The sequence below is a fragment of the Trichosurus vulpecula genome, chromosome 7 (genome assembly GCF_011100635.1).
Source record: "Trichosurus vulpecula isolate mTriVul1 chromosome 7, mTriVul1.pri, whole genome shotgun sequence".
NCBI lineage: Eukaryota > Metazoa > Chordata > Mammalia > Diprotodontia > Phalangeridae > Trichosurus > Trichosurus vulpecula.
In genome coordinates this window covers 250,855,742-250,881,379 of record NC_050579.1, presented here as the reverse complement: position 1 = coordinate 250,881,379, position 25,638 = coordinate 250,855,742, and the positions used below count along the sequence as shown (strand labels likewise).

General features: G+C 38.4%; 1 protein-coding gene across 1 annotated transcript in view; it reads right to left on the bottom strand.

Annotated features, from left to right (window-relative positions):
• The window catches only part of BTBD9 (BTB domain containing 9), a 552,498-nt gene that overhangs the window by 395,964 nt on the left and 130,896 nt on the right, over positions 1–25,638 (bottom strand). Inside the window, exons 5-6 of the mRNA XM_036768793.1 lie at positions 2,858–3,077; positions 940–1,059 (exon numbers count right to left, since the gene is read on the bottom strand). Of these exons, the coding sequence (XP_036624688.1) occupies positions 940–1,059; positions 2,858–3,077 (340 nt within the window). The remainder of the gene's footprint in view (positions 1–939; positions 1,060–2,857; positions 3,078–25,638) is intronic.

The following is a 25,638-nucleotide window of genomic DNA, read 5'->3' as shown; positions in this document are numbered from 1 at the left end:
AGAAGAGACCACTAGGGTGGCTATCTTTCTGTACCTCCCCTTGCCCTGCTTTTTCTTCCATAAAGCCCCATCCTTCTCATCTTCTATCTCCTCTGACTTCAGGAAAACAAGAAAACTCGAGAAGATTCTGCCCAATGCTCTCGTGGGAGCTTTTCTATTGATAGGAATAGGAGCACTAGGGGCAAAGAGGCAAGAAGAAGATTCATCCACATCCATAACATCTCTTCTATAATAGGAAAAAGTATGTAAGGGAAATAAGTTGAATTACTCTCAAACCCTAGAAACAAGTAATAGAAAATTTAAGTCAGGACCCAAATCTTTTACCTCTGAAAAAATCTAAATTAGTATTTTCAGGCTATGTCACCTCTTTTACCTATAACCTTATTGCTTCATATGGGTTTTGCAGCATTACAGGATTTTAGGGAAATGAATTACACCTAAAGAAACATAAAAACCCAGAATGAAAATAGAGGCAGCATTTGATTTTCCTTTCCCTTCTCTTGGAAATTCTTGTGAAGCCATTCTTTGAACATACAGCTGTCCTATGACTTTCAAAGAGATGCACCTCCCACTTATCACATACCTATGATTTTATGACAGAGGATAGGATTTGGAAACTTTTTTTTTGTTACTTGACATTTAATGTCATTTAATGTGAAGTATAAAGCGTTCTGAATAATTCTATATTACACCCCAAACCTACAGTCCCATCTCTATATTCATTAATTTTCTAATTTTTCCAAAGAAGTTTTCCTGCTTATGAAGCTTGATAGTTTGTGCCATGAAAAAGTTTTCTTTTTATAATAAGGAAAGATGAAATATGCCTCTCACAACTAAGTGTGATTGGAAAGTCAATATTTATACATGTGTTTTAAGTTTACCTAGACCCAACCAATACATGTAAAATTTCAATCACACAGTTTATCTACGTGAACTAACCTGCAGACCCGGGCAGGAAAATACAGCTTTTGCCAAGAACGACAGAGGTATTTTGAGTGATCAATTACTCTGATCCAATCAAGTTCATCCATGGACACTTCAATGTAGTAGGAATAAGACCTTTGGAGGGGGGGGGAGTATAAAAAAAAATCATTGCATAAATATCAAAGAAAACATTTTATTCACTAACTACATTTTTCACACATCACTGAAAGTTCATGTCAAGTTATTTGCTTCTTCTGAAAACAGAACTTGGTTTCTTTCATACTTCTAAAATAAATTCTAAGTTCTAAATTAACAGATTAGCACAGTCATGCAAAAAGGAGGGCACAAGATAAAAGAGAGGGATGTATTTTTCTTCTACTTTTCCTTAGCCCTACCTACTGGCTAATCCCACCTTCTCAGGAGCAGAGCCAATGCAAAATGGCTTCTCACCACAGTTTTAGGCTTATTTTTCCCCTACCTCCTCCCACTCTTCCAATACCCCGCCATAATCCACATCTAACTAAGAGAGAAGTAATTGGCACTACTGAAAAAAATAATACAAGTGCATTTTGAGGACAACCTGAAATTTGTAGGCTAATAATTCTCAGTAATGTTTAACTGCCTCTCTCCAAGTAAGCTACCTGGGACTCCACTGCTCACCTGTGATACACAGAACTAATTGGTACCTCTTCCCTAAGGTAAATTCAAATATGAGGTGGTGTTATTTCTACTGCAGTATCAACGGAACTGATCTCAGAAAGATTTCACTGACTGTAAATGTCAGCCTGTAGCCAAAAGTTGTGACTAGAAAAGGTCAGCTTATTTTGTGACACAATTCTCTCATTTTCTGTTGTCCCTTCACTCCCATTCATTTTATCACACAGCAACAAACTGATTATAACCTCTTCTTGAACCTCTCTGGGTTACCAGCAATTCAGCCTGTAATTCTACAACATGTGCAAAGAGTTTTTTTGGCTTTGGTCAGAACTACAACTCTTGTGACAGGGGAACTAGATGACTATATAGCAAAGCTGTGTCCCGTTTGAACAAAAAGAGCTTTTCTACAAAATAAAGTCTTTTAATAAATGTTTTGACAGGCATGAAAACTATAAAGATAATAAGCTCCTTAATCCTCATGGTTCCTACCCCTTTCAGTAGTTCATGTTCACTCAAAAAAATACTGTATGCCCCATTTAATCAATCAACATTATATTAAATTCAACAAGGGACCAGGAAACAGTATGTTCAGAAGAAAATGAGAAGGGGACAAGCTGGGGACCTCAGATATATAAGCACCAAAGAGCTCATTTAGCCCTAATTTTATATAAGCCTCCCTCCTAGAATGTAATAGCAGGCTATATTCTTCCCTCTCCCAGTTAGGAGGAAACCCTCATCACTGCCATAATGTGTAAGCACCACGTGTCCAGAGCCAGGAAGGAGCACTATCTGTCATGAAAACACCAAGCAGTACTGGCAGACATGGCACTTGTTGTGCCCTTCAGCACTGCAGTCTCCCTAAACTATAAGAGCCAAGTTATTCTTGGGTGACTTTTTTTGGGGATGGGGAGCACTGGATTGAGGCCCAGTCTTTCAATTCAGTGCTCCAGTGGTTGAAGTCCCTGACTAATTTCACCTAATTCTTCCATGCATTTGTTTGTCTATCATCTGTGTTGAAAAACTTCCAATTCTGCAAGACAGACTGATAAATAAAATCTCTTTAAATAATCAGAATAAACTGTTAGGTGAACTAGGCCTTTCAATTCCTTCCTAGGGGTTTCAACAGAAATGTTACTGAGATATGAAGTTTTAAAATTCTAAAAAGTTATAAGAAACCTAAGCATAACAAAGTGTAACTCTAAGCCATTAACAGATTAAGTCATTTTAATCAAACTATAATGTTAATTCCTCTTTGAATCACACTATTATCACTTACCGGCTATCACGATCCCACAGGAGTATTCGTATGTGATTGATAATCGACGGCTGGCCTAATTTAATCTCAATGCCAGAACGGCAGTCATCATCAATCGGATGCCTAGAAAATCCATGATCCAAATCATAATTTTGTGTGTCACCATCAAGTAAGGCAGATTTCAGCTCCCCTTTCACTACCTGGGCTCCATACTTCATCGTTGCAATGTTCTCTTCTGGTACTACAGTTAGAAATAGAAACGGTAATATAAACAGTTGTTTATTAAAAGGCTCTCTGACAGCAAACAAGAAATACAAACTAAAAGCTATAAGAAAGACAGACTTCTTGAGGATGACTATACAACTAATGTCCAATATTTGAGACATAGATCAAGTTTTACATTTATATTCTTCTAGTTGGTTTCAGTTTTTACAATTAGTCTAAAGGTCAGGAACATCTACTGTGAAGGAGCAGATGGAAGACCTAGAAGGATAAATATATTATTTAGTATTACTTAATATTAAATACTCATAAAATGGCTGGTGTAGTATTAGGGGTTATGGTAAAAAGAAAGTAAGATCTCCATTGAGGAAGCACAAACCTGCTATCCTTAGACCATTTTATATCACTAGTAGCTATTTAATACCACATATCACATATAACACTAATAAGTGACATTTACATGGTACTTTATGATTATATTCCTCCGGTCTCTCTAATTACTTCCCTCACTAGTTCCTTATTCTCTTCCTAGTTACCTGAAGTGGATGTTCTGCAAGGGTCTATTCCTGATTGTCTTCTTTTCCCCCTCCTCTTTAACAATCTTATCCACTCCAGTCACTTCAACTATCAACTTCCATGTAGATCATTCTTAAAACTATCATCCCCAATCCTTACATCTCTTCTGGGCTCACTACCATGGTCAAAACTGGACTCATCTTTCATTTACTTCTCATATTCAGTTACCAACTTCTTTAGATGTCAGCTCCACGACATGTTGACATTGTCACTTCCACTCTATTCCCATTTCCCCCACATTCATAAAGGCCCTCACTATTGCTTCTCTAAAACTAATTTAACAATCCCCTAAGAGGTCTTGCTTCTCCCTCTTTTTCCTCCCTCTATACTAGAGGTTCTTAATCTTTTTTTGATATTATAGACTGCTTTTGGCTGTCTTACGAAGCCTTTGTGCCCTTTCTCAAAATAATATTTTTTTCAAGAGTCCAATTATAGTTTATTAATAACATTAAATTTTTTTCTAGATACTTTATTTGGTTTGTAGCAATACACTCAGTGAATTGACTTTAATAGAAGTCAAAAGAATCTTGATTGCCATATGGAAGGTATTCATACTTTTTTTGGAAATCTTTTGGAAATATTTCCCTTTTTCTTCTTTTCCAAGACCGTTTAAAAGAGATTACAATCAAAACTATTTAAGCTGATACAATGAGGAGGTTCATTATGGAGTCTGTAATGGATATACCCTGTGGAAGATAATGCTTTAAAGTATTTTTTCTCCTAATAAGGAAGCAGATCAGGGGATTGGACTAGATAACCTTTAGGGTCTCTTTCAGCTTCAGAATGTTATGACTCTTCAGAAATACGTGCATGGTTCCCATTGCTTTATACCATTCAAAATGGGGGATCTGCCAGCTGGTAGCATGGTCTAGAGGAAAGAACATTGGGCCAAGAGTTAGAAGAGATGTAGGTTCGAGTCCTACCTCCTACACTTATTTGTTTTAATATGACCAATAACTGATTCCCTTTGAGCCTCACTTCCATTTGGAATCTATGTAGGACATTCTCCAGGACAGGGAAGAACATCTTCTACGAGCCTACATGGCCCTAATCTGTGACACTGGACAGAGTTATCTATGTGTTTGTGTCTACCAGGGAGGTTTAGATGATCTTTTTTGTTTTATTAATTTTTTTTTATTTTTAGTTTACAACACACGGTTCTACATAATTTTGAGATCCAGATTTGCTCCCCTCCCTCCTCCCTCCCTCCCCAAGACGGCATGGAATCTCATATAATTACCATGTATAACTTCACATTGAATTAATTTATACACTAGTCAAGTTATGGAAAAGAATTATGACCAATGGGGTGAATCATGAGAAAGAAGAGACAGAACCAAAAAAAAAAAAACCAAAAACAAAAACAAAAGAGAAGAAAAAAGGCGAGCATGAAGTGTGCCTCAATCTGCATTCAAACTTCACAGTTCTTTCTCTGGATGAAGACAGCATTCTCCATCGTGAGTCCCCTGGAGTTGTCCTTGCACCTTACGTTGCTGAGAAGAGCGAAGTATGTCAGGGTTGGTCCTCACAGAATCCATATATCTGTGGTTGTGTACAATGTTCTCCTGGCTCTGCTCCGCTCACTCAGCATTATATCGTGTAGGTTTTTCCAGATTGTTACGAAGTCCGTATCATCCCCATTTCTTATGGCACAATAGTATTCCATTACTTGCATATACCACAGCTTGTTCAGCCATTCCTCAATTGATGGGCATCCCTTTGATTTCCATTTCTTGGCTACCACAAAAAGAGCCGCTATAAATATCCTTATACATATGGGTCCTTTTCCCACTTGTGTGATTTCTTTGGGATACAACCCTAGAAGTGGTATTGCTGGGTCAAAGGGTATGAATATTTTTATAGCCCTTTGGGCATAGTTCCAAATTGCTCTCCAAAATGGCTGGATCAGCTCACAACTCCACCAGCAATGTAGCAATGTTCCAATTTTCCCACATCCTCTCCAGCATTTGTCATCCTCTTGTTTTGTTATTTTAGCCAATCTGACAGGAGAGATGTGGTATCTAAGAGTTGTTTTGATTTGCATTTCTCTAATCAGTAGTGATCCAGAGTATTTTTTCATATGCCTTTAGATAGCTTTAATTTCTTCCTCTGAAAACTGCCTGTTCATATCCTTTGACCATTTCTCAATTGGGGAATGGCTTGTATTCCTATATATTTGGCTCAGTTCCCTGTATATTTTAGAAATGAGGCTTTTATCAGAGAAACTAGTTGGAAAGATTTTCTCCCAATTTTCTGCTTCCCTCCTAATTCTTGTTGCATTGGCTTTTTTTGTACAAAAACCTTTCAATTTAACATAATCAAAATTATCTATTTTGCATTTTGTAATGCTCTCTATCTCTTGTTGGGTCATCAATTCTTTACTTTTCCATAAATCTGATAAGTAAACTATTCCTTGCTTTCCCAAATTACTTATAGTATCAGATTTTACTCCTAAATCATGAACCCATTTTGACTTTATTTTGGTGTATGGTGTGAGATATTGGTCTATTCCCAGTTTCTGCCATACCATTTTCCAATTTTCCCAACAGTTTTTGTGAAATAGTGAATTATTAGCCCAGAAGCTGGCCTCTTTAGGTTTATCAAAGAGTAGATTGCTAAACTTGTTGTTTTCTCCTACTTGTGTGCCTATCCTATTCCACTGATCCACACCCCTATTTCTTAACCAGTACCAGGCAGTTTTGAAGACTGCTGCTCTGTAGTACAGTTTAATATCTGGTATAGCAAGGCCACCTTCTCTAGCATTTCTTTTCATTAATACCCTAGATATTCTAGACCTCTTGTTTTTCCAGATGAATTTTGTTATTATTTTGTCCAGCTCAGTAAAATAATTTTTTGGTAGTTCGATTGGTATGGCACTGAATAGATAGATTAATTTAGGTAAAATTGTCATTTTTATTATATTAGCTCGGCCTAACCATGAGCAACTGATATTTTTCCATTTATTTAGATCTGATTTTACTCGCGTGAAAAGTGTGTCATAGTTATGCTCATATAGACCCTGGGTTTGTCTTGGCAAATAGACTCCCAAATATTTTATAGTGTCTATAGTAACATTGAATGGAATTTCTCTTTCTATCTCTTGCTGTTGGGATTTGTCAGTAATGTATAGGAATGCTGAGGATTTATGTGGGTTTATTTTATATCCTGCAACTTTTCTAAAGTTGTTTATTATTTCAAGTAGTTTTTTACTTGATTCTCTTGGATTCTCTAAATAAATCATCATATCATCTGCAAAAAGTGATAATTTAGTTTCTTCTTTTCCTATTCTAATTCCTTCAATTTCTTTATCTCCTCTTATTGCTACAGCTAAAGTTTCTAGTACCAAATTGAATAATAGGGGAGATAATGGACATCCTTGTTTCACCCCGATCTTATTGGGAATGCATCTAGCTTATCCCCGTTACAGATAATGCTTGTCGATGGTTTTAGGTAGATACTATTTATAATTTTAAGGAAGGTTCCACTTATTCCTATGCTTTCTAGTGTTTTTAATAGGAATGGGTATTGTACTTTGTCAAAGGCTTTTTCTGCATCTATTGAGATGATCATATGGTTTCTGCTAATTTTGTTGTTGATATGGTCAATTATGCTAATAGTTTTCCTAATATTGAACCAGCCTTGCATTCCTGGAATAAATCCTACCTGGTCATAGTGTATTATTCTCGTGATGAGTTGCTGCAATCTTTTTGCTAATATTTTATTTAAAATTTTTGCATCAATATTCTTTAGAGAAATTGGTCTATAATTTTCTTTCTCTGTTTTGACTCTACCTGGTTTGGGTATTAGTACCATATTTGTGTCATAAAAAGAATTTCGTAGGACTCCTTCTTCACCTATTTTCCCAAATAGTCTACAAAGTATAGGAATTAGTTGTTCTTTAAATGTTTGATAGAATTCACCTGTAAAACCATCTGGCCCTGGAGATTTTTTCCTAGGGAGTTCATTCATAGCATGCTCAATTTCTTTTTCTGAGATGGGGTTATTAAGAAATTTTACTTCCTTTTCTGTTAACTTGGGCAGTTTATGTTTTTGTAGATATTCATCCATATCTCTAAGGTTGTCAAATTTATGGGCATACAGTTGGGCAAAATAATTCCTAATTGTTGTTTTGATTTCCTCTTCATTAGAGGTGACCTCACCCTTTTCATTTTTGATACTAGTAATTTGATTTTCTTCTTTCTTTTTTTTAATCAAATTGGCCAAAGGTTTATCAATTTTATTGGTTTTTTCATAAAACCAGCTCTTTGTTTTATTAATTAATTCAATAGTTTTCTTGGTTTCAATTTTATTAATCTCTCCTTTGATTTTCAGTATTTCTAATTTGGTATTTAATTGGGGGTTTTCAATTTGCTCTTTTTCTAGCTTTTTCAGCTGTATGCCCAGATCATTGATCTCTTTTTTCCCTATTTTATTCATGTAGGCATTTAGGGATATAAAACTTCCCCTGAGAACTGCTTTTGCTGCATCCCATAAGTTTTGGTATGTTGTTTCATTATTGTCATTCTCTTGAATGAAGTTATTAATTGTTTCTCTGATTTGTTCTTTGGCCCATTCATTCTTTAGAATTTAATTATTTAGTTTCCAATTAGTTTTTAGCTTATTTTTCCATGGTTCTTTATTAAAAATGATTCTGATTGCATCATGATCTGAAAAGGATGCTTTGACTACCTCTGCTTTTCTGCACTGGATTGTGAGGTTTTTATGCCCTAGTACATGGTCAATTTTTGAGTATGTGCCATGTACTTTTGAGAAGAAAGTATATTCCTTTTTATCCCCATTCAGTTTTCTCCAGAGGCCTATCATATGTGCCTTTTGTAAAATTCTGTTTACCTCCTTAACTTTTTTCTTATTTATTTTGAGGTTAGATTTATCAAGTTCAGAAAGGGGGAGGTTGAGGTCTCCCAATATTATAGTTTTGCTGTCTATTTCTTCCTGTAACTCTCTTAACCTCTCCTCTAAGAATTTGTATGCCTTACCACTTGGTGCACATATGTTAAGCAATGATATTGCTTCATTGTTTATGGTGCCTTTTAGGAGGATGTAGTGTCCTTCCTTATCTCTTTTAATTAAATCTATCTTTACTTTTGCTTTGTCTGAGATTAGGATTGCTACACCTGCTTTTTTTTACTTTAGCTGAGGTACAATATGTTTTACTCCAGCCTTTTACCTTTACCCTATGTGTATCCCCCTGTTTCAAACGCGTTTCTTGTAAACAGCATATTGTAGGATTATGGTTTTTAATCCATTCTGCTATCTGCTTCCATTTTGTGAGAATGTTCATGCCCTGCACGTTCAGGGTTATGATTTCTATCTGTGTCTTTTTCTCCATCCTAATTCCCCCTGTTTATGCTTTTATTTCTCCCTTTCCCCTTCTCCTCCTCAACAACGTTTTGCCTTTGACCGCCGCCTTCCTCAGTTTACCCTCCCTCTTTATTCCCCTCCCTTATCTTACCGTTTCCCACTTGATACTTCTCCTCTCCCTTCTGACCACCCCCCTCCCTTTTCCCCCCTTCCCCTCCTACTTCCCGTAGGACAAGTTAGATTTCTATACTTATCAGGGTATGTTATTCCCTTCTTGAACTAGATCAGATGACAGTAATGTCAGATTTGTGTCAGATGACACAAATACTGCTCTTCTCCCTCCCTTCTTTCCCTCTACTATAATATGTTTTTGTGCCACTTCATTTGGTGTAATTTACCCTTATCTACTACCTCCTTACTGCTCCTCTCATAGCCCTCCCTTTATATCTCTTACTTATATTTTATATCTTTACATCAGTTAATTTATACAGGCATTCACAACCTATGTATATCCCTTTCAATTGTCAAAATAGCTGTACCATTCTCAAGACTGACTTATATATGTATATACATATACACATGCATACATGTGTGTATATATACATATATACACAAACACATATACATACATATATACATACATATATATATACATATATATATATATATATATATATATAAAACATACATAAGATGATATAATCCAACATAAAGATGTAAACAACCTGCCTTATTAGTTAATAAGGTTTGTGGGGTTTTTCCCCCAGGTTACCTTTTTATGTCTCTCTTGAGTTTTGTATTTGGAGATCAAATTTTCCATTGAGTTCTGGCCTTTTCATCAGGAAGATCTGGAATTCCCTTATTTCACTGAATGTCCATCGCCTTGCCTGGAAAATTATGCTTAGTTTTGCTGGGTAGTTGATCCTTGGTTGTAGTCCCAGCTCCTTTGCCCTTCGGAATATCATATTCCAATTTCTCCTGTCTTTTAATGTGGAAGCTGAGAGATCCTGCGTGATCCTGACTGTAGTTCCACAATATTTGAATTGCTTGTTTTTGGCTGCTTGCAGTATTTTCTCCTTGAGTTTATAGTTCTGAAATTTGGCTATAATATTTCTTGGTGTTTACAGTTTGGGATCTCTTTCAGGGGGTGATCGGTGAATTCTTTCAATGACTATTTTGCCCTCTGGTTCTAGGACCTCTGGGCAGTTGTCTTTGATAATTTCTTCGAAGATACTGTCAAGGCTCCTTTTTTCATCGTGGATTTCCGGTAGACCAATAACTCTTAAATTGTCTCTCCTGGATCTGTTTTCCAGGTCAGTTGTTTTGCCAATCAGATATTTCACATTATTTTCTATTTTTTCATTCTTTACATTTTGTTTTACTACCTCCTGGTGCCTCATAGATTCATTAGCTTCCACTTGCTCAACTCTAATTTTTAATGAGTTAGTGTTTTCATTTTGTTTTTGAGTCTCCTTTTCCATTTGGTTGATTTTACCTCTCAGGGTGTTATTTTCTCTCTTTAGATTCTGTATCTCCGTAGCCATTTCACCAATCTTATTCTTTAGGGACTTGATTTCGTCTTCTTTTAGCTCCCTAATTTGGTTTTTAAAATCCTCCTTTAGCTCTTCCAGCCATGCTTTTTGGGCTCGAGACCAGTTCATATTACTTTTTGAGGTATCAGACACGTCTATAGTGTCATTGCCGTCCTCTTCCGTATTGATATTTTGATCCTGCCTGTCTCCATAAAAAGAATCTATTGTCCTCGGTTTTTTTGTATTCTTCTTCATGTTTGTTGTTTTCCCTTTTCCTGGCATTACAACGAATTTCTATCTTTGGGCTCTCTGTCCCAGCTTTCTTATTCTGGGGGTTGTGAGTCTAGAATTATAACCTTCAATTTCCTGAGGTGTGAGGGAGGGGTCTGGCTCCCTGGCATCTCACTCCCTATGGGTGCTCTCCAGCACTTGCTTTTCAGCAATGCTCTCAGCTGTTTGTTGTTTGAGCTGATGACTGGCGCTTCCCCTGGGGGAGCAAGATTACGTCTGGGCTCCCGGTGTTGACCCCTGCCGACTCTGCCCCTCTGGGACTAATGAGCTTTTAGTATTTGTCCTGTGAGGCCCCACTACTTTCTCCTCTGTTTCAGTTCTCTTTTTTTTTTCCCGAGGAATTCTCTGGGTGACGGGGGGAGGGATTAGAGCCTTTTACCTGGCCATTGAGTCTTCCGGAAGTTCAAGAAGCCGAGGGCCTGGGTTTTGCAAGCGTCAGGAGTGGGTGTTTTCACGGCCGGTGGCGTTGCGCTGCCTCTCCTCACTCCCACAGACTGCCGTCCTGTGTTGGGAGTCCTGGGGATCTCCACCGGTTTCGGGCGCCCAGCTTTCTCCCCGCCTGTCTCCCACGTGGATTTCCTGGCTGGCCGCTTCCGCCTTGGTCTGGAGCAGCTCCACAGCCGAGCACTCTCTGAGCCTACAGGATCGTGTCTTCAGCCTTTCACACTCTCCCGGCTCGGAAATCGGCCCCACGCAGACTGCTCGCAGTTTCTGACTCTCTCAAATCTGTTCAAATTCACTTTTTTATGGGAATCTGACAGACCTTGTGAGAGAGCTCTGGTAAGATGCTGCCTTCATGTGGCCATCTTGGCTCCGCCTCCCCCCAAAATAATATTTTTAAATAACGGAAGTAAAACACATAGATTACCAAGGAAACCAACTAAATTAAAATGCAGTTATCAAAATAATTTTTTACATTTTAAAATAATTTTTAAAAGGTCATAGACCCCGGGTTAAGAACCTCAATATCCCTGCATACTATTTGTCACTCTACTCAAAAATATTCGGTGGCTTACTATTGTTGATTGAGTATACCTAAACATTTACTGGGCATTCAAGGACCTCCACAATTTATTGCCAACCTACTTTTCCTTATGTCATATTACTCCTTTCTATGCACATTGCTTCAGTCACAAACTAGACTACTCTGACCCTCAAATACAACCCTATGTTCTCCCCTGATTCTATACTTTTGATCAAGTGGGGTACCTTAACCTGATATTTCCTCCTTCTATCCCTCTAATGTCTACTGAATTCCTACTCATCCTTTAACATATCAAATACCACATCATCCATGAAATTTCCCCCCCTCCCTGTCTTTCTAGATGTTGCTTGGCATTTTGTTTTTTGTAACTATTTGTTTACAATGAATCTAAAGGTTAAAAAGTCAAGTCTGTCTGTAGAGAAGAAACAGAGAGAAGGCCTATGAGGACAAAAGTATTAGTGGCATTCATTAATATTAAATACTCACAAAATACCTAACACACTATCAGGGTTATAGAAACGGCTATGCCCCATAAATACACTTGCCCTTCCTCCCTTTCTAATCTTACACATCATTCCCCTTCTGACAGTCTGCCATGAAATCATCCTGGCCCAAGCTGACACTGCTCCTGTATGATGCTCCATGTGTGATCTCTGTGACTTTGCACTAGCTACTGCCCAGTCCTGGAAGCACTCTCTTCTCATCTCTGCCTCTGGAAACCCCTGGTCTCCTTCAAGTTTCAGCTCAAGCACCACCTTCTACATGAAATCTTTCCTTTTCTCCCAAATGCTAATGAACTTCCTTGCAAATCTACCTTGAATTCATTTACACTTATGTATAAATTACTTATCATTTAAATTACATAAATGTATCTACTATATGTGGTAGATAATATTAATAAGTTATTTATAACACATAATTTAAGTATATATAATACATTATATACTTATATATGTACATGTCATTTCTCCCATTAGAATGTAAGCTTCTTAAAGGCTGGGACATTTTCATTCTCATCTTTGTGTCTCCAGCTTTAAGCCTAGTCCCTGGTACTTAGTAAGCCCATAAGGCCTTACTGACTGACCGTCATGTAATGATATAGATTGTGGTTATCTGTATTTTCTTTTTCTAATAAACTCAGAACTCTCTGAGGATGGGGTCTGGTCTAATTTAAACTTTGCATTCTCCAACATCCCCGCCGCCCCCACCCCAGTACTCAGCTCTCTGTAAAACAAGCAAGTAAATGTTTGTTGAGTGAATGAATACTGAGCACCCATCAGTGATGTAGGTAGTACAAACAATATTATTACCATTTTTAGAGATGAAGAGATCAAACAGAAAAAAGTAAAGTGAACCACAAAAACCAATGGTGAAATGATTTGCCTGAGCCCACATTTCTTAACTAACCTAGGTCTTCTGATTGCCAACCCAGCAGAGGAGAAATAAAGTTTCTCACATAGTCTTGAGTCCTAGATGGTATTGCTAAAATCAATTAATTCATTTAAAAATGAAAAGGAGGCATGCAATTTTTCCTTTGCATGAGTAATTTTAAAAAGATCGGTCATGAATGTTAATATGGTTATTAATGAATATTTCCTCATTATCTTTATCAAGTGGCATTTACTAAGTGTCTACATCATTCTAACACTCCTATAAGTCTATGGAAATCAAATTACAGAGACATGGATGGGCCCTGTCTTCTAAGAGCTCACAACCAAAAACAGATGACTTCAGCAAGGAAGATGATGTATAAGGATGTTACAATACATACAAAACTACATGAACATAAAAAATGACATAAGGCTAAACATAGTAAAATCAGCAGGTTGTAAGCAAACAGGAAACACTTTATATATATTTCAAATATGTTGCTGAAGCAGAGGAGAGTACAAGTTATTGCCAAGTTTTATGGTGGAAGAAAACTAAGAAATTATCTTCTATTTGAGAGTTAATGTGGGATTTCCTAGAAAGATAACTGCCAGGCTCCTTCATACCTATTATAAGAAAACCCTGAAGTTTGGACCAGACAGAATGATGATCAAAAAATCCAATAAGAAACTATAGTAAGTGACTTTTTCCACCCCAGAACTTCATAAAAGGTCATAACAATACGAGACCCCTCAAGCAAAGTGATCACAAATACAATGGAACATGAAGTGTTTGGAAGCAGGAAAAGTGTTCCCCTAAGAAAGCCCCAGAGAGGCACAGTGATACCAGAGCCCTCAGACAAAGACATGTCCATGCCCAGAGATGCTGAGGTCTCTACCACTCTGTCCTGAAAAGCCCGGGAGGGCCATGAAGAACCAGAGTTATGAAGTCTCAAGTATCCAGATGCCTAAACCTGGGATATAGAAGTCAATGCAAGAACTCAGGACCAAATAAAGCTGGAGTGACTACCTTACCCAAAGGTGCAGCATAGGGCAAGGCCTAGCTCTGGTGCAAAGCTGGAGAGAAGAATAATCAAAAAAACCACAAACCAGCTCAAAAATTATTGCAAATCTAATTCCAAGAAATGGATACTCTAAAAAAAACTAGAAGGATCCAAACCAAAATCAATAATGCCATGAAAGAGCATATAAAACTAAAATAAAAAAGACTGAAAAAATACAAGGAAATTCATGAAATCAATATGAAAAACTAACCTGGAAAACAAATCAAGAAGAGATCATTTAAGAGTCACTGATGCCCTGAACACCATAATTTTTAAAAAGCTGGATGCTACATTTCAAGAGATCATAAGTGAAAACTACCCAGATGTATTAGAACCAAAGAGTAAAAAAGTATCCACCAATTACTTTCTAAAAGGAACTCCAAAAATAAAGGTCCCAGAAATGTCATGACCAAAAACCAAAGTTCAGATAACAAAGAAAAAAATACTGCCAACACCCAGAAATAAGGAGTTTAAGTATCCACAATCTACAATCAGAATAATATAAGACCTGGCAACATACCAGAAATAAGAAGAGATCTTGGAATAAAATACTACACAAGGGAAAAGAGCCTTATCTTAAGAACCCTATAAATCTGAGTACAACTCTATACGGGGAAGGACATTTAATGGAATAAGAGGCCTCTCGAGCATTTCTGATGAAAAGTGCAAAACTGAACAGGAACTTTGAAATACAAAGAACTGAGTTCAGAGAAACCTAGAAAAGTAAATTTATTTGCCCAATCTGGAGGAGATAAATGACGAAGCAATGCTAACACTCTAATGAGAGTGAAGAAACAAATGTCTTTTCAGAACTTTAATGTCTTTAAAGAGTACTGAGGAGGTTAAATAAGAAAAACAGAGGTCCCAATGGCAGATTGGTTCTGTTCTGAGGGTTTGAAGAGGACAAAGAAAAAGGAGAATAAAAAGAGGAATATACTAAAATAGAAAGAAAGAAGAAGAGGGCAGAACTCATTATTTCTCAAAGTATACAAACATGGAGAAAGGGTTTGGGGAAGTGGGCATCAGAACTTCATTCTTATCTGAAGCAGAAAGAAGATGGTAGAATACACACACAAACAGGATGCTGCAGAAATACATTAGAAAAATAGGGAATAGGACAGGGCAAGGTTAAAAAGGAAGATAATACTAAGAAGGGAAAAGTTCCAAATGAAACAAAACTTCCTTTTCCTGAAGGAAGACTTAAAAGAGAGAGTAAAAGAAAGATAAAAAACCTAGAATTTATAATCTAAAAGAGTATCTTGGATTGGCTCTTAGTCAACTAGAGAATGGCTAAACAAACCATGGTATATAAACGTAACAGAATATCATTGTGCTGTACAAAATAACAAAGAAGATGATTTCTGAGAATCCTGAGTGGTATGAGTTGACAGAATAAAGTGGAAAGAAACAAAACAACAATTTATAATAAGATAATAACAAGGCAAATAAAACCGACTTTGAAAGACTTAAGAACTCTGATCAAAGCAATGACCAACATACATCTCCAAAGGTCCTATGATTAAACACATTACCCAAAGAGATGCTAGGTATAGACACACATTTTTGGACATAGCCATTGAGTGGAATCATTTTGCTTGATCTATGCTAATTTGTTACAAGGCTGTATGGTTTTCCCACCCTCCCTCTTTCACTCTTTCTCAATTAATTGGGGGACAAATCTGTCAGGGAACTGGAGAAGTTAGCAATCATAATACAAAAAAAGGAGGAGAGGAGAAGAAAAGGGAGGAGATGGGAGGGGAAGGGAGAAGAGGAGAGAAAAAATAGTCACTGAAATATTTTTTAAAATGCACAGAGAACTGATGGAAGTTCGGGAGGATGCACAGACAAGCTGGGTAGTTTTAAAAGTAACACACAGAATTTATTATATGTGGTTTAAAGTAAATTACGTGAAATAGAAATTCACAATTTCTTACAGAAGAGAATACTCTTTTGTGTACTGCTGTATGTATGGAAATGCTAATGCTTGTGTCTTTCGTTGCATAAAAACAGAAAGGGAGGAGTAAAGAAGAAAGTTAGTTAGATAAAGTTGGGGGTAACCCACTGAAGGGCTCATAGTGTATCAAAGTCTTTATCCAAGACAGGAAATTTAATTCCCAACCACCAGAAGGTCGGAGAGCGTAGAGGAGGGAGGAGAGAACATTTCTGATTTTCAGAAGTGTTCACTGAGCAAGTGTAATTTAAACTTTTTGGACCCAGTTTCTTCAACTGCAAATTAGGGAAGAGAGGGAATGAAGGAGGGAGGGAGGAAGGGAAGGGAGGCAGAAGAGAGAGAATGAAGAGAGATGAGGGAGGAAGAGAGGAGCGAAGACAGGAGGGAAGGAGGGAAAGGGAAAGAAGAGAGGGGGAAGGGGGGAAGGATGGCGGGGAGGGAAGCTAAAAAAGAAAGAGGAAGAGAATGAAAAGAGAGCTTTTCTTTTGCTGTAAAGAAAACCTAACTCAGGAAGTAGTGGGGTCCCCCTCACAACAGAACTGCAAACAAAGTCTGGGATGTTACAGAGGATATTCCTGTTCAGTTACAGGTAAGACAAGGTGACTTTTGTGGTCCCTTCCACCTCTGCGGTTCTATAATCCAGTAAAATTACCCTTGATATGAAGACCCTTTCTTTATGGTGGAATCACCACTCTACCTTATAATTAATTTGGTTGATGTCTATTAGACTATAACAATAGCCTCAAATCTATGCTGTTCCCACTGAGAGTTGCCTTCCATACAGACATGTAATTTTTCCCTGGGGTACTAATTCTCTCTCCATGTTAAAATATTACTACATCCACCCTTTCACTCTGTTTCCAAACAATTCATCATTTCTTTATCTTCTCTACTGAAATCTTTCCCCAGGGACTGAAGATCAATTTACTTAAGCATTACACTCCAAACTAACATAGGAATGACCAGATAAGAGAATTAGAGGGTTTTTTTTTTGAGGGGGGAAGGCAGGACAATTGGGGTTAAGTGACTTGCCCAAGGTCACACAGCTAGTAGGCATGCCAAGTGTCTGAGGCCAGATTTGAACTCAGGTCCTCCTCACTCCAGGCCAGTGCTCTACTCACTGCAACACCTAGCTGCCCCTGAATTAGAGGCATTTTAAAGATGTCTATGAACTTAGCATATGGCAATCAGTCAAACAGCATTAATTAAGCACCTACTATGTGCCACCTGGCACATCGTATGATAAATGTTCAAGATACAAAGGGGGGAAAATCAGTTACTGCTCTCAAGAAGCATACAGTCTAATGAGGGAGACAACTTGCAAATAAATGTGCATAAGTAAGATAAATTGGGGGTAGTCTCAAAGAGAAGATACCAAGATTAAGGAGGAGAGGGAAAGGGCTCTTGCAAAAGGTGGGACTTTAGTTAAGAACTGGAGGAAGCCAAGGAAACCAAGAGCTGAAAATGAGGAAGGAGAGTTCTAAGGACTGGGAGGGGAGGAAGGGGGAGGAACAGGAGGAAGCCAGTGAAAACACTCAGAATCAGATGTCTTGTGCAAGGAATGGCAAAGAGGCCAAAGTCACTGAATTGTAAAATGTGTGGAAGTAAGTAAAAGAGTAAGAAGGGTAGGAAAGTAAGAAAGGGCCATCTTATGAATGGCTTTAAAATCCAAACAGACATTTCTATTTGATCCTGGAGGCAACAGGGAGCCACCAGAGCTGAATGAATAGAGCTGGGGGATGGGGGTAGGTTGTCATAGCCAGACTTGTACATTAGAATATTGATTTGACAGCTGACAAGAGGATGATGGATCGGAGCAGGAAGAGACTTGAGACAGGGAGATCAGCCTGCAGGCTACTGAAATAGTCCAGGCATGAGAGGGAAAGGAGGGGAAAGAGGGAACAAGCATTTATTAGGAAAACACCAGGAGAAGGCACTGTGCTAAGCACTTTATATCTATGTCTCATTTGATCTCCTCAACAATCCTGTCAAATGATTAGGGACTACATAGGGGTGATGGGAATGTCAGAGAGAAAGGAGCATATGTAAGAAATGCCACCAAGAAAGAAGGTCAGCACTTGGCAACTGACTAGGTATTGGGGGAGGATGGAGATGAAGAGTTGAGGATGACACCTAGGTTACAAGCCTGGGTGACTGGAAAGAAGGTGGCATACTAAATAATATTAGGAAAGTCAGGAAGGGAGGAAGATTTGAGAGGAAAAATAATGACTTCAGTTTTAGATATGTCGAATCTAAAATGTCTACAGAACATCCACTCAAGATGAGTACTAGATAATTGGAGATGTGAAACTAGAGATTGGGAGAGGGCTTGGGGTTAGAAGATCTGAGTATCATCTGTATAGAAATAATAATTGAAACCATGGGAACTGATGAAATCAGAAATAGTATAAAGCAGGGGTGGGGAACCGGCAGCCTTGAGGCCACATGCGGCTCTCTAGGTCCTCGGGTGTGGCCCTCTGAATCCAAACTTCACAGAACAAATGCCCTTAATAAAAAGATTTGTCCTGTAAAACTTGAACTTGGTCAAAGGGCTATACTTGAAGACCTAGAGGGCCATATGTGGCCTTGAGGCTGCAGGTTTCCCACTCCCAGGATAAAAGGAAAAGAGAATGAACCAGGACAGAAGGTTGAGGGACACCCATGGTTTGTGCTGTGAAAAGATCCAGCAAAGTCAGAGAAGGAACAGTCAGATGGGTAGGAGAACCAGAAGAGGGCAGTGTCATGAAAACACAGAGAAGAGTATGACAAGGAGCAGAGAGTGACTGACAGTGTTAGATTCTGTAGAGAGGTTACAAGGAATTAGGATTGAGAAAAGGTAATGAATTTGGTAATCAAGAGAGCACTGGTAACTTGGGTGAGAACAGTTTCCAGGGAACAATCTGGCAATGGTCTGTGAAAAGCACTGGGTTTGGGAGTCGGGAGGGCCTGGATCTCTGCCACTAACTCATTGTGTGTGACCTTTGGGCCAAGATGTTTAAGGAGCTGACTCTTCTCCTACCTCCTGAGCTAGACTAAAAGGTAAGTGGGAAATGTTTAAAATAAATACAAATATTAAAACCACACAAATATGGTTAATTCCTGTACTATTTGGGTTTCACATCATGCATCCAGGACAGAAGTGATAAATGAAGGTAGTGAATGGGAGACAAGAGAAATGTTATGGATGAGACATACAGGGGTTTGGTGACTGACTAAACTGGCATGAGGAAGAGGGAGGAGTCAAGAATAAGACAAGGTTACAAAGCTGGGAGATGGGTACTACATAAGTTATCATTTTATAGGGAAAAATATCAGAATAAACAATTGTGACCAACTCACTTCCTCCCCCTGCCCATTCCAACAAGATATAAAGATTTTTATTTAAAAAAGAATCCCCAAAACTGAAATATGAGAATTTAAGAATGAACTGATAGAGAAAGATTGTTCGGTTGGAAAGAACTGATTATTGTTGATCATATCAACAACAAAACTAGCAGAAACCATATGATCATCTCAATAGATGCAGAAAAAGCCTTCAACAAAATACAACACCCATTCCTATTAAAAACACTAGAAAGCATAGGAATAGAGTCTTCCCTAAAATTATAAATAGCATCTACCTAAAACCATCAACAAGCATTATTTGTAATGGGGATAAGCTAGATGCATTCCCAGTAAGATCAGGGGTGAAACAAGGATGTCCATTATCGCCCTTATTATTCAATTTGGTACTAAAAATGTTAGCTGTGGCAATAAGAGAAGAAAAAGAAATTGAAGGAATTAGAATAGGCAAAGAAGAAACTAAATTATCACTTCTTGCAGATGATATGGTGATTTACTTAGAGAATCCTAGAGAATCAAGTAAAAACTACTTGAAATAATAAATAACTTTAGCGAAATTGCAGGATATAAAATAAACTCACAAAAATCCTCCGCATTCCTAAACATTACTAACAAAGCCCGACAGGAAGAGATAGAAAGAGAAATTCCATTCAAAGTTACTGTAGACACTAAAAAATATTTGGGAGTCTATCTGCCAAGACAAACCTATATGAACATAATTATAAAACACTTTTCACACAAATAAAGTCAGATATAAATAAATGGAAAAGTATCAGTTGCTCATGGTTAGGCCGAGCTAATATAATAAAAATGACAATTCTACCTAAATTAATGTATTTATTCGGTGCCGTACCAATCAAACTACCAAAAAATTATTTTACAGACCTGGATAAAATAATAACAAAATTCATCTGGAAGAACAAGAGGTCTAGAATATCTAGGGAATTAATGAAAAGAAATGCTAGGGAAGGTGGCCTAGCCATACCAGGTATTAAACTGTACTACAAAACAGCAGTCATCAAAACTACCTGGTACTGGCTAAGAAACAGAGTGGTGGATCAGTGGAATAGGTTAGGTACACAAGACAGAGTAGTCACCAACTATAGCTATCTACTCTTTGATAAACCCAAAGAATCCAGCTTCTGGGCTAAGAATTCACTATTTCACAAAAACTGCTGGGAAAACTGGAAAATGGTAGGGCAGACACTGGGCATAGACAAAAACCTTACACCATAAACCAATATAAAGTCAAACTGGGTTCAAAATTTAGGAGTAAAGGCTGATATTATAAGCAAGTTGGGAGAGCAAGAAATAGTTTCCCTATCAGATTTATGGAAAAGCAAAGAATTCATGACACAATAAGAGATAGAGAGCATTAAAAAATGCAAAATGGATAATTTTGATTATGTTAAATTGAAAAGTGTTTGTATAAAAAAAGCCAATGCAACAGAATATTGGGAGAAAATCTTTACAACCAGTATCTCTGATGAAGGCCTCATCTCTAAAATATACAGGGAACTGAGCCAAATTTATAGGAATACAAGTCATTCACCAATCAAGAAATGGTCAAAGTTTATGAACAGGCAGTTTTCAGAGGAAGAAATTAAAGATATCTACAGGCATATGAAAAAATGCTCTAAATCACTACTGATTAGAGAAATGAAAATCAAAACACCTCTTAGGTACCACATCTCTCCTATCAGACTGACTAAAATGACACAACAGGAAAATGATAAATGCTGGAGAAGATGTGGGAAAATTGGAACACTGTTACATTGCTGGTGGAGTCATAAACTGATCTAGCCATTCTGGAGAGCAATTTGGAACTATGCCCAAAGGGCTATAAAAATGTTCATACCCTTTGACGCAGCAATACCACTTCCATGGCTGTATCCCAAAGAGATCACACAAGTGGGAAAAGGACCCATATGGAAAAAAATATTTTTAGCAGCTCTTTTTGTAGTAGCAAAGAACTGGAAATCAAGAGGATGCCCATCAATTGGGGAACAGCTGAACAAGTTGTGGTATATGAATGTAATGGAATACTATTGTGCTATAAGAAATGGGGATGATACGGACTTCATAATAACCTGGAAAAACCTACATGATATAATGCTGAGTGAGTGGAGCAGAACCAGGAGAACATTATACACAGCCACAGATATATGGATTCTGTGATGACTAACCTTGAGGGACTTAGCTCTTCTCAGCAATAGACAACTCCAAAGGACTCATGAGGGAGAGAGATATCTACATCCAGAGAAAGAGTTATGGAGACTGAATGCAGATTGGGGCAAATTGTTTGTTCTCCTTTTTTTAATTTTTTTTCTCTCTTTTGTTTTTTGGTTTTTTTTTTTTGGCTTTGTTTCTTCTTTCTCATGATTCACTCCATTGGTAATAATTCCTCTTCACAATTTGACTATTGTGTAAATAAGTTCAATGTGAAGTTATATGTAGAAGATACATCGGATTCCATGCTGTCTTGGGGGACAAGGGGGGAAGAAAATCTGGAACTCAGGTTCATAAGGATCAGTTGTCACGTAAAATTAAAAAATCTTAATAAAAAAATTGAAACTAAAAAAAAAAAGAAGAAAGAAAAAAAAAAGCAGGGGGGTGGAGCCAAGATGGCATCTGGAAAGCAGGGACTTGCTTAACCTCTCCCCCAGGTCCCTCCAAACACCTGTTAAAAAATGGCTCTGAACAAATTCTAGAGCTGCAAAACTCACTAAATAGCAGAGGGAATCAGGGCTCCAGCCCAGGAAAGCCTGGATGGTTGCTGGGATGGGTCCATCGCAAAGAGCTGGGAGGGGAGTGGAACAGAGCCCAGCATGGGCCACGCCAGAGCCAACCAGACTGGCAGCTGGGTGGAACAGGCCAGAGAACCCGGAATAAGTGAGCTGTGGCAGTCACCCGACTTCTCAACCCACAAACGTCAAACACAGCAGAGAAGGTTTGTGGAAAAACTGCTAGATGAGAGTGAAAGGAGTATGTGGTTGGCCCCAGCCTCAGGGGCACAGAAGTGGTGCAGCTCTGGGGCTGCTTACAGAGCTACAGTTGCAGTTGATTCTGGCCCAAAGCCCACCCTGTGGGAGGAATTAAGTGGCGGATCTGAGCGGGAGTGCAGAGCCTGCTTGGATCTTGGTTGCGGTCCGGGTGGGTGATTCTTGGGGGAGGAAGAGCACTGCTGTGGCAGAGCTTGCTGTGTAGAAGTAACTCTGAAAACAGCAGAGCAGCCCCTAAAGCTTGGGACAAAGTACTCTCTACTCTACAAGCAGTCATACCCTGACAAAAAACTCAAGGGTCAAGTAGTTGGCTGGGAACATGAACAGGCAGTGAAAACTGACTCAGATTCAGACTCTGACGTTGGAATCTTTTTTTTTTTGTTCACAAAGAAGATCAAAACATACAGCCAAAAGTCAACAAATTCAAAGAGCCTACATCAAAAGCCTCCAAGAAAAATATGAATTGGGCTCAGGCCATGGAAGAGCTCAAAAAGCATTTGGAAAAGCAAGTAAGAGAAGTAGAGGAAAAATTGGGAAGAGAAATGAGAGTCATGCAAGAAAATCATGAGAAACAAGTCAATGACTTGGGAAAGGAGATCCCAAAAAATACTGAAGAAAATAACACTTTAATAAATAGACTAACCCAAAGGGCAAAAGAGCTCCAAAAAGCCAATGAGAAGAAGAATACCTTGAAAGGCAGAATCAGTCCAATGGAAAAGAAGAAAATACCACCTTAAAAATTAGATTGGAGCAAGTGGAAGCTACTGACTTTATGAGAAATCAGGATATTATAAAACAGAACCAAAGGAATGAAAAAATGGAAGACAATGTCAAATATCTCATTGGGAAAACCACTGACCTGGAAAATAGATCCAGGAGAGAGAATTTAAAAATTATTGGACTACCTGAAAGCCATGATCGATAAAAGAGCCTAGTTCTCATCTTTCAAGAAATTATCAAGGAGAACTGCCCTGATATTCTAGAGCCAGAGGGTAAAATAGAAACTGAAAGAACCTGCCGATCACTTCTTGAAAAAGATCCCAAAAAGAAAACTCCTAGGAATATTGTCACCAAATTCCAGAGCTCCCAGGTCAAGGAGAAAATACTGCAAGTAGCCAGAAAGAAACAATTTGAGTATTGTGGAAACACAATCAGAATAACAGAAGATCTAGGAGCTTCCACATTAAGGGATCAAAGGGCTTGGAATATGATGTTCCGGAGGTCAAAGGAGCTAGGATTAAAACCAAGAATCATCAACCCAGCACAATTGAGTATCATGCTCCAAGGTAAAATAATGGACTTTCAATAAAATAGAGGACTTTCAAGCTTCCTCAGTGAAAAGACCACAGCTGAACAGAAAATTTGACTTTCAAATACAAGAATCAGGAGAAGCATGAAAAAGTAAACAAGAAAGAAAAACCACAAGGGACTTACTAAAGTAGAACTGTTTTGCTTACATTCCTACATGGAAAGATGATGTGTGTAATGCATGAGACCTTTCTCAGTATTAGGGTAGATGAAGGGAATATACATATATACATATATATACATATATATATATATATTCATATACATATGTGTAATATGTATACATAGACAGAGGGCACAGGGTGAGTTGAATATAAAGGGATGACATAAAAAAAAATAAAAATAAAATTAATGGATGAGAGAGGAATATATTGAGAGAGGGAGAAAGGGAGAGATAGAATGGGGTAAATTATCCCACATAAAATTGGCAAGAAAGGGGGCGGAGCCAAGATGGCAGCTGGTAAGCAGGGACTAGAATGAGCTCCGTACTGAGTCCCTCCAAAAACCTATAAAAAATGGCTCTGAACCAATTCTAGAATGGCAGAACCCACAGAACAGCAGAGGGAAGCAGGGCTCCAGCCCAGGACAGCCTGGATGGTCTCTGGGTGAGGTCTATTCCACATGGAGCTGGGAGCTGGGAGCTAGGAACAGAGTGGAGCAGAGCCCAGCCTGAGTGGCGTGGAACAACCAAACTTGGAGTCGGGCGGATGGGGCCCCTAGCGCCCTGAATATGTGAGCTGCGGCAGTTACCAGACCCCTCGACCCACAAACACCAAAGACTGTGGAGAAGGTTAGTGGGAAAAGCTGCCGGAGTGGAAGGAGTTCCCAGTTCGGCTTCCAGCCCCGGGGGCAGCGGAGGTGGGGCAGCTACAGCTGTTGTTACTTCCAGCCCCAGGCCCACCTGGAGGGAGGAATTAAGTGGCGGATCAGAGCAGGAGTGCACAGCTTGCTGAAGATCTAAGCCCAGTTCGGGTTGGGGGTTGGGGAAGGAGCAGTGCTGGTGTGGCAGAGCTGGCACCTCCCCCCCCAAACGTGGAACATAGAACTTGTTAGTCTACAAGCAGTCATACCCCACTGAAAAACTCAAGGGTCAAGTTAGTTGGTTGGGAATATGGCCAGGCAGCGAAAGCACACCCAGATTCAGTCTCAGACTTTGGATTCTTTCTTTGGTGACAAAGAAGACCAAAACATACAGCCTAAAGAAGACAACAAAGTCATAGAGCCTACAACAAAAGCCTCCAAGAAAAACACGAACTGGCCCCAGGCCATAGAAGAACTCAAAAAGGAGTTGGAAAAGCAAGTTAGAGAAGTAGAGGAAAAATTGGGAAGAGAAATGAGAAGGATGGGAGAAAACCATGAAAAACAAGTCAATGACTTCCTAAGGGAGACCCAAAAAAATACTGAAAAATACACTGAAGAAAACAAAACCTTAAAAAACAGACTAACTCAAATGGCAAAAGAGCTCCAAAAAGCCAATGAGGAGAAGAATGCTTTGAAATGCAGAATTAGTCAAATGGAAAAGGAGGTCCAAAAGACCACTGAAGAAAATACTACTTTAAAAATTAGATTGGAGCAAGTGGAAGCTAGTGATTTTATGAGAAATCAGGATATTATAAAACAGAACCAAAGGAATGAAAAAATGGAAGACAATGTCAAATATTTCCTTGGAAAAACCACTGACCTGGAAAATAGATCCAGGAGAGATAATTTAAAAATTATTGGACTACCTGAAAGCCATGATCAAAAAAAGAGCCTAGATATCATCTTTCAAGAAATTATCAAGGAGAACTGCCCTGATATTCTAGAGCCACAGGGCAAAATAGAAATTGAAAGAATCCAT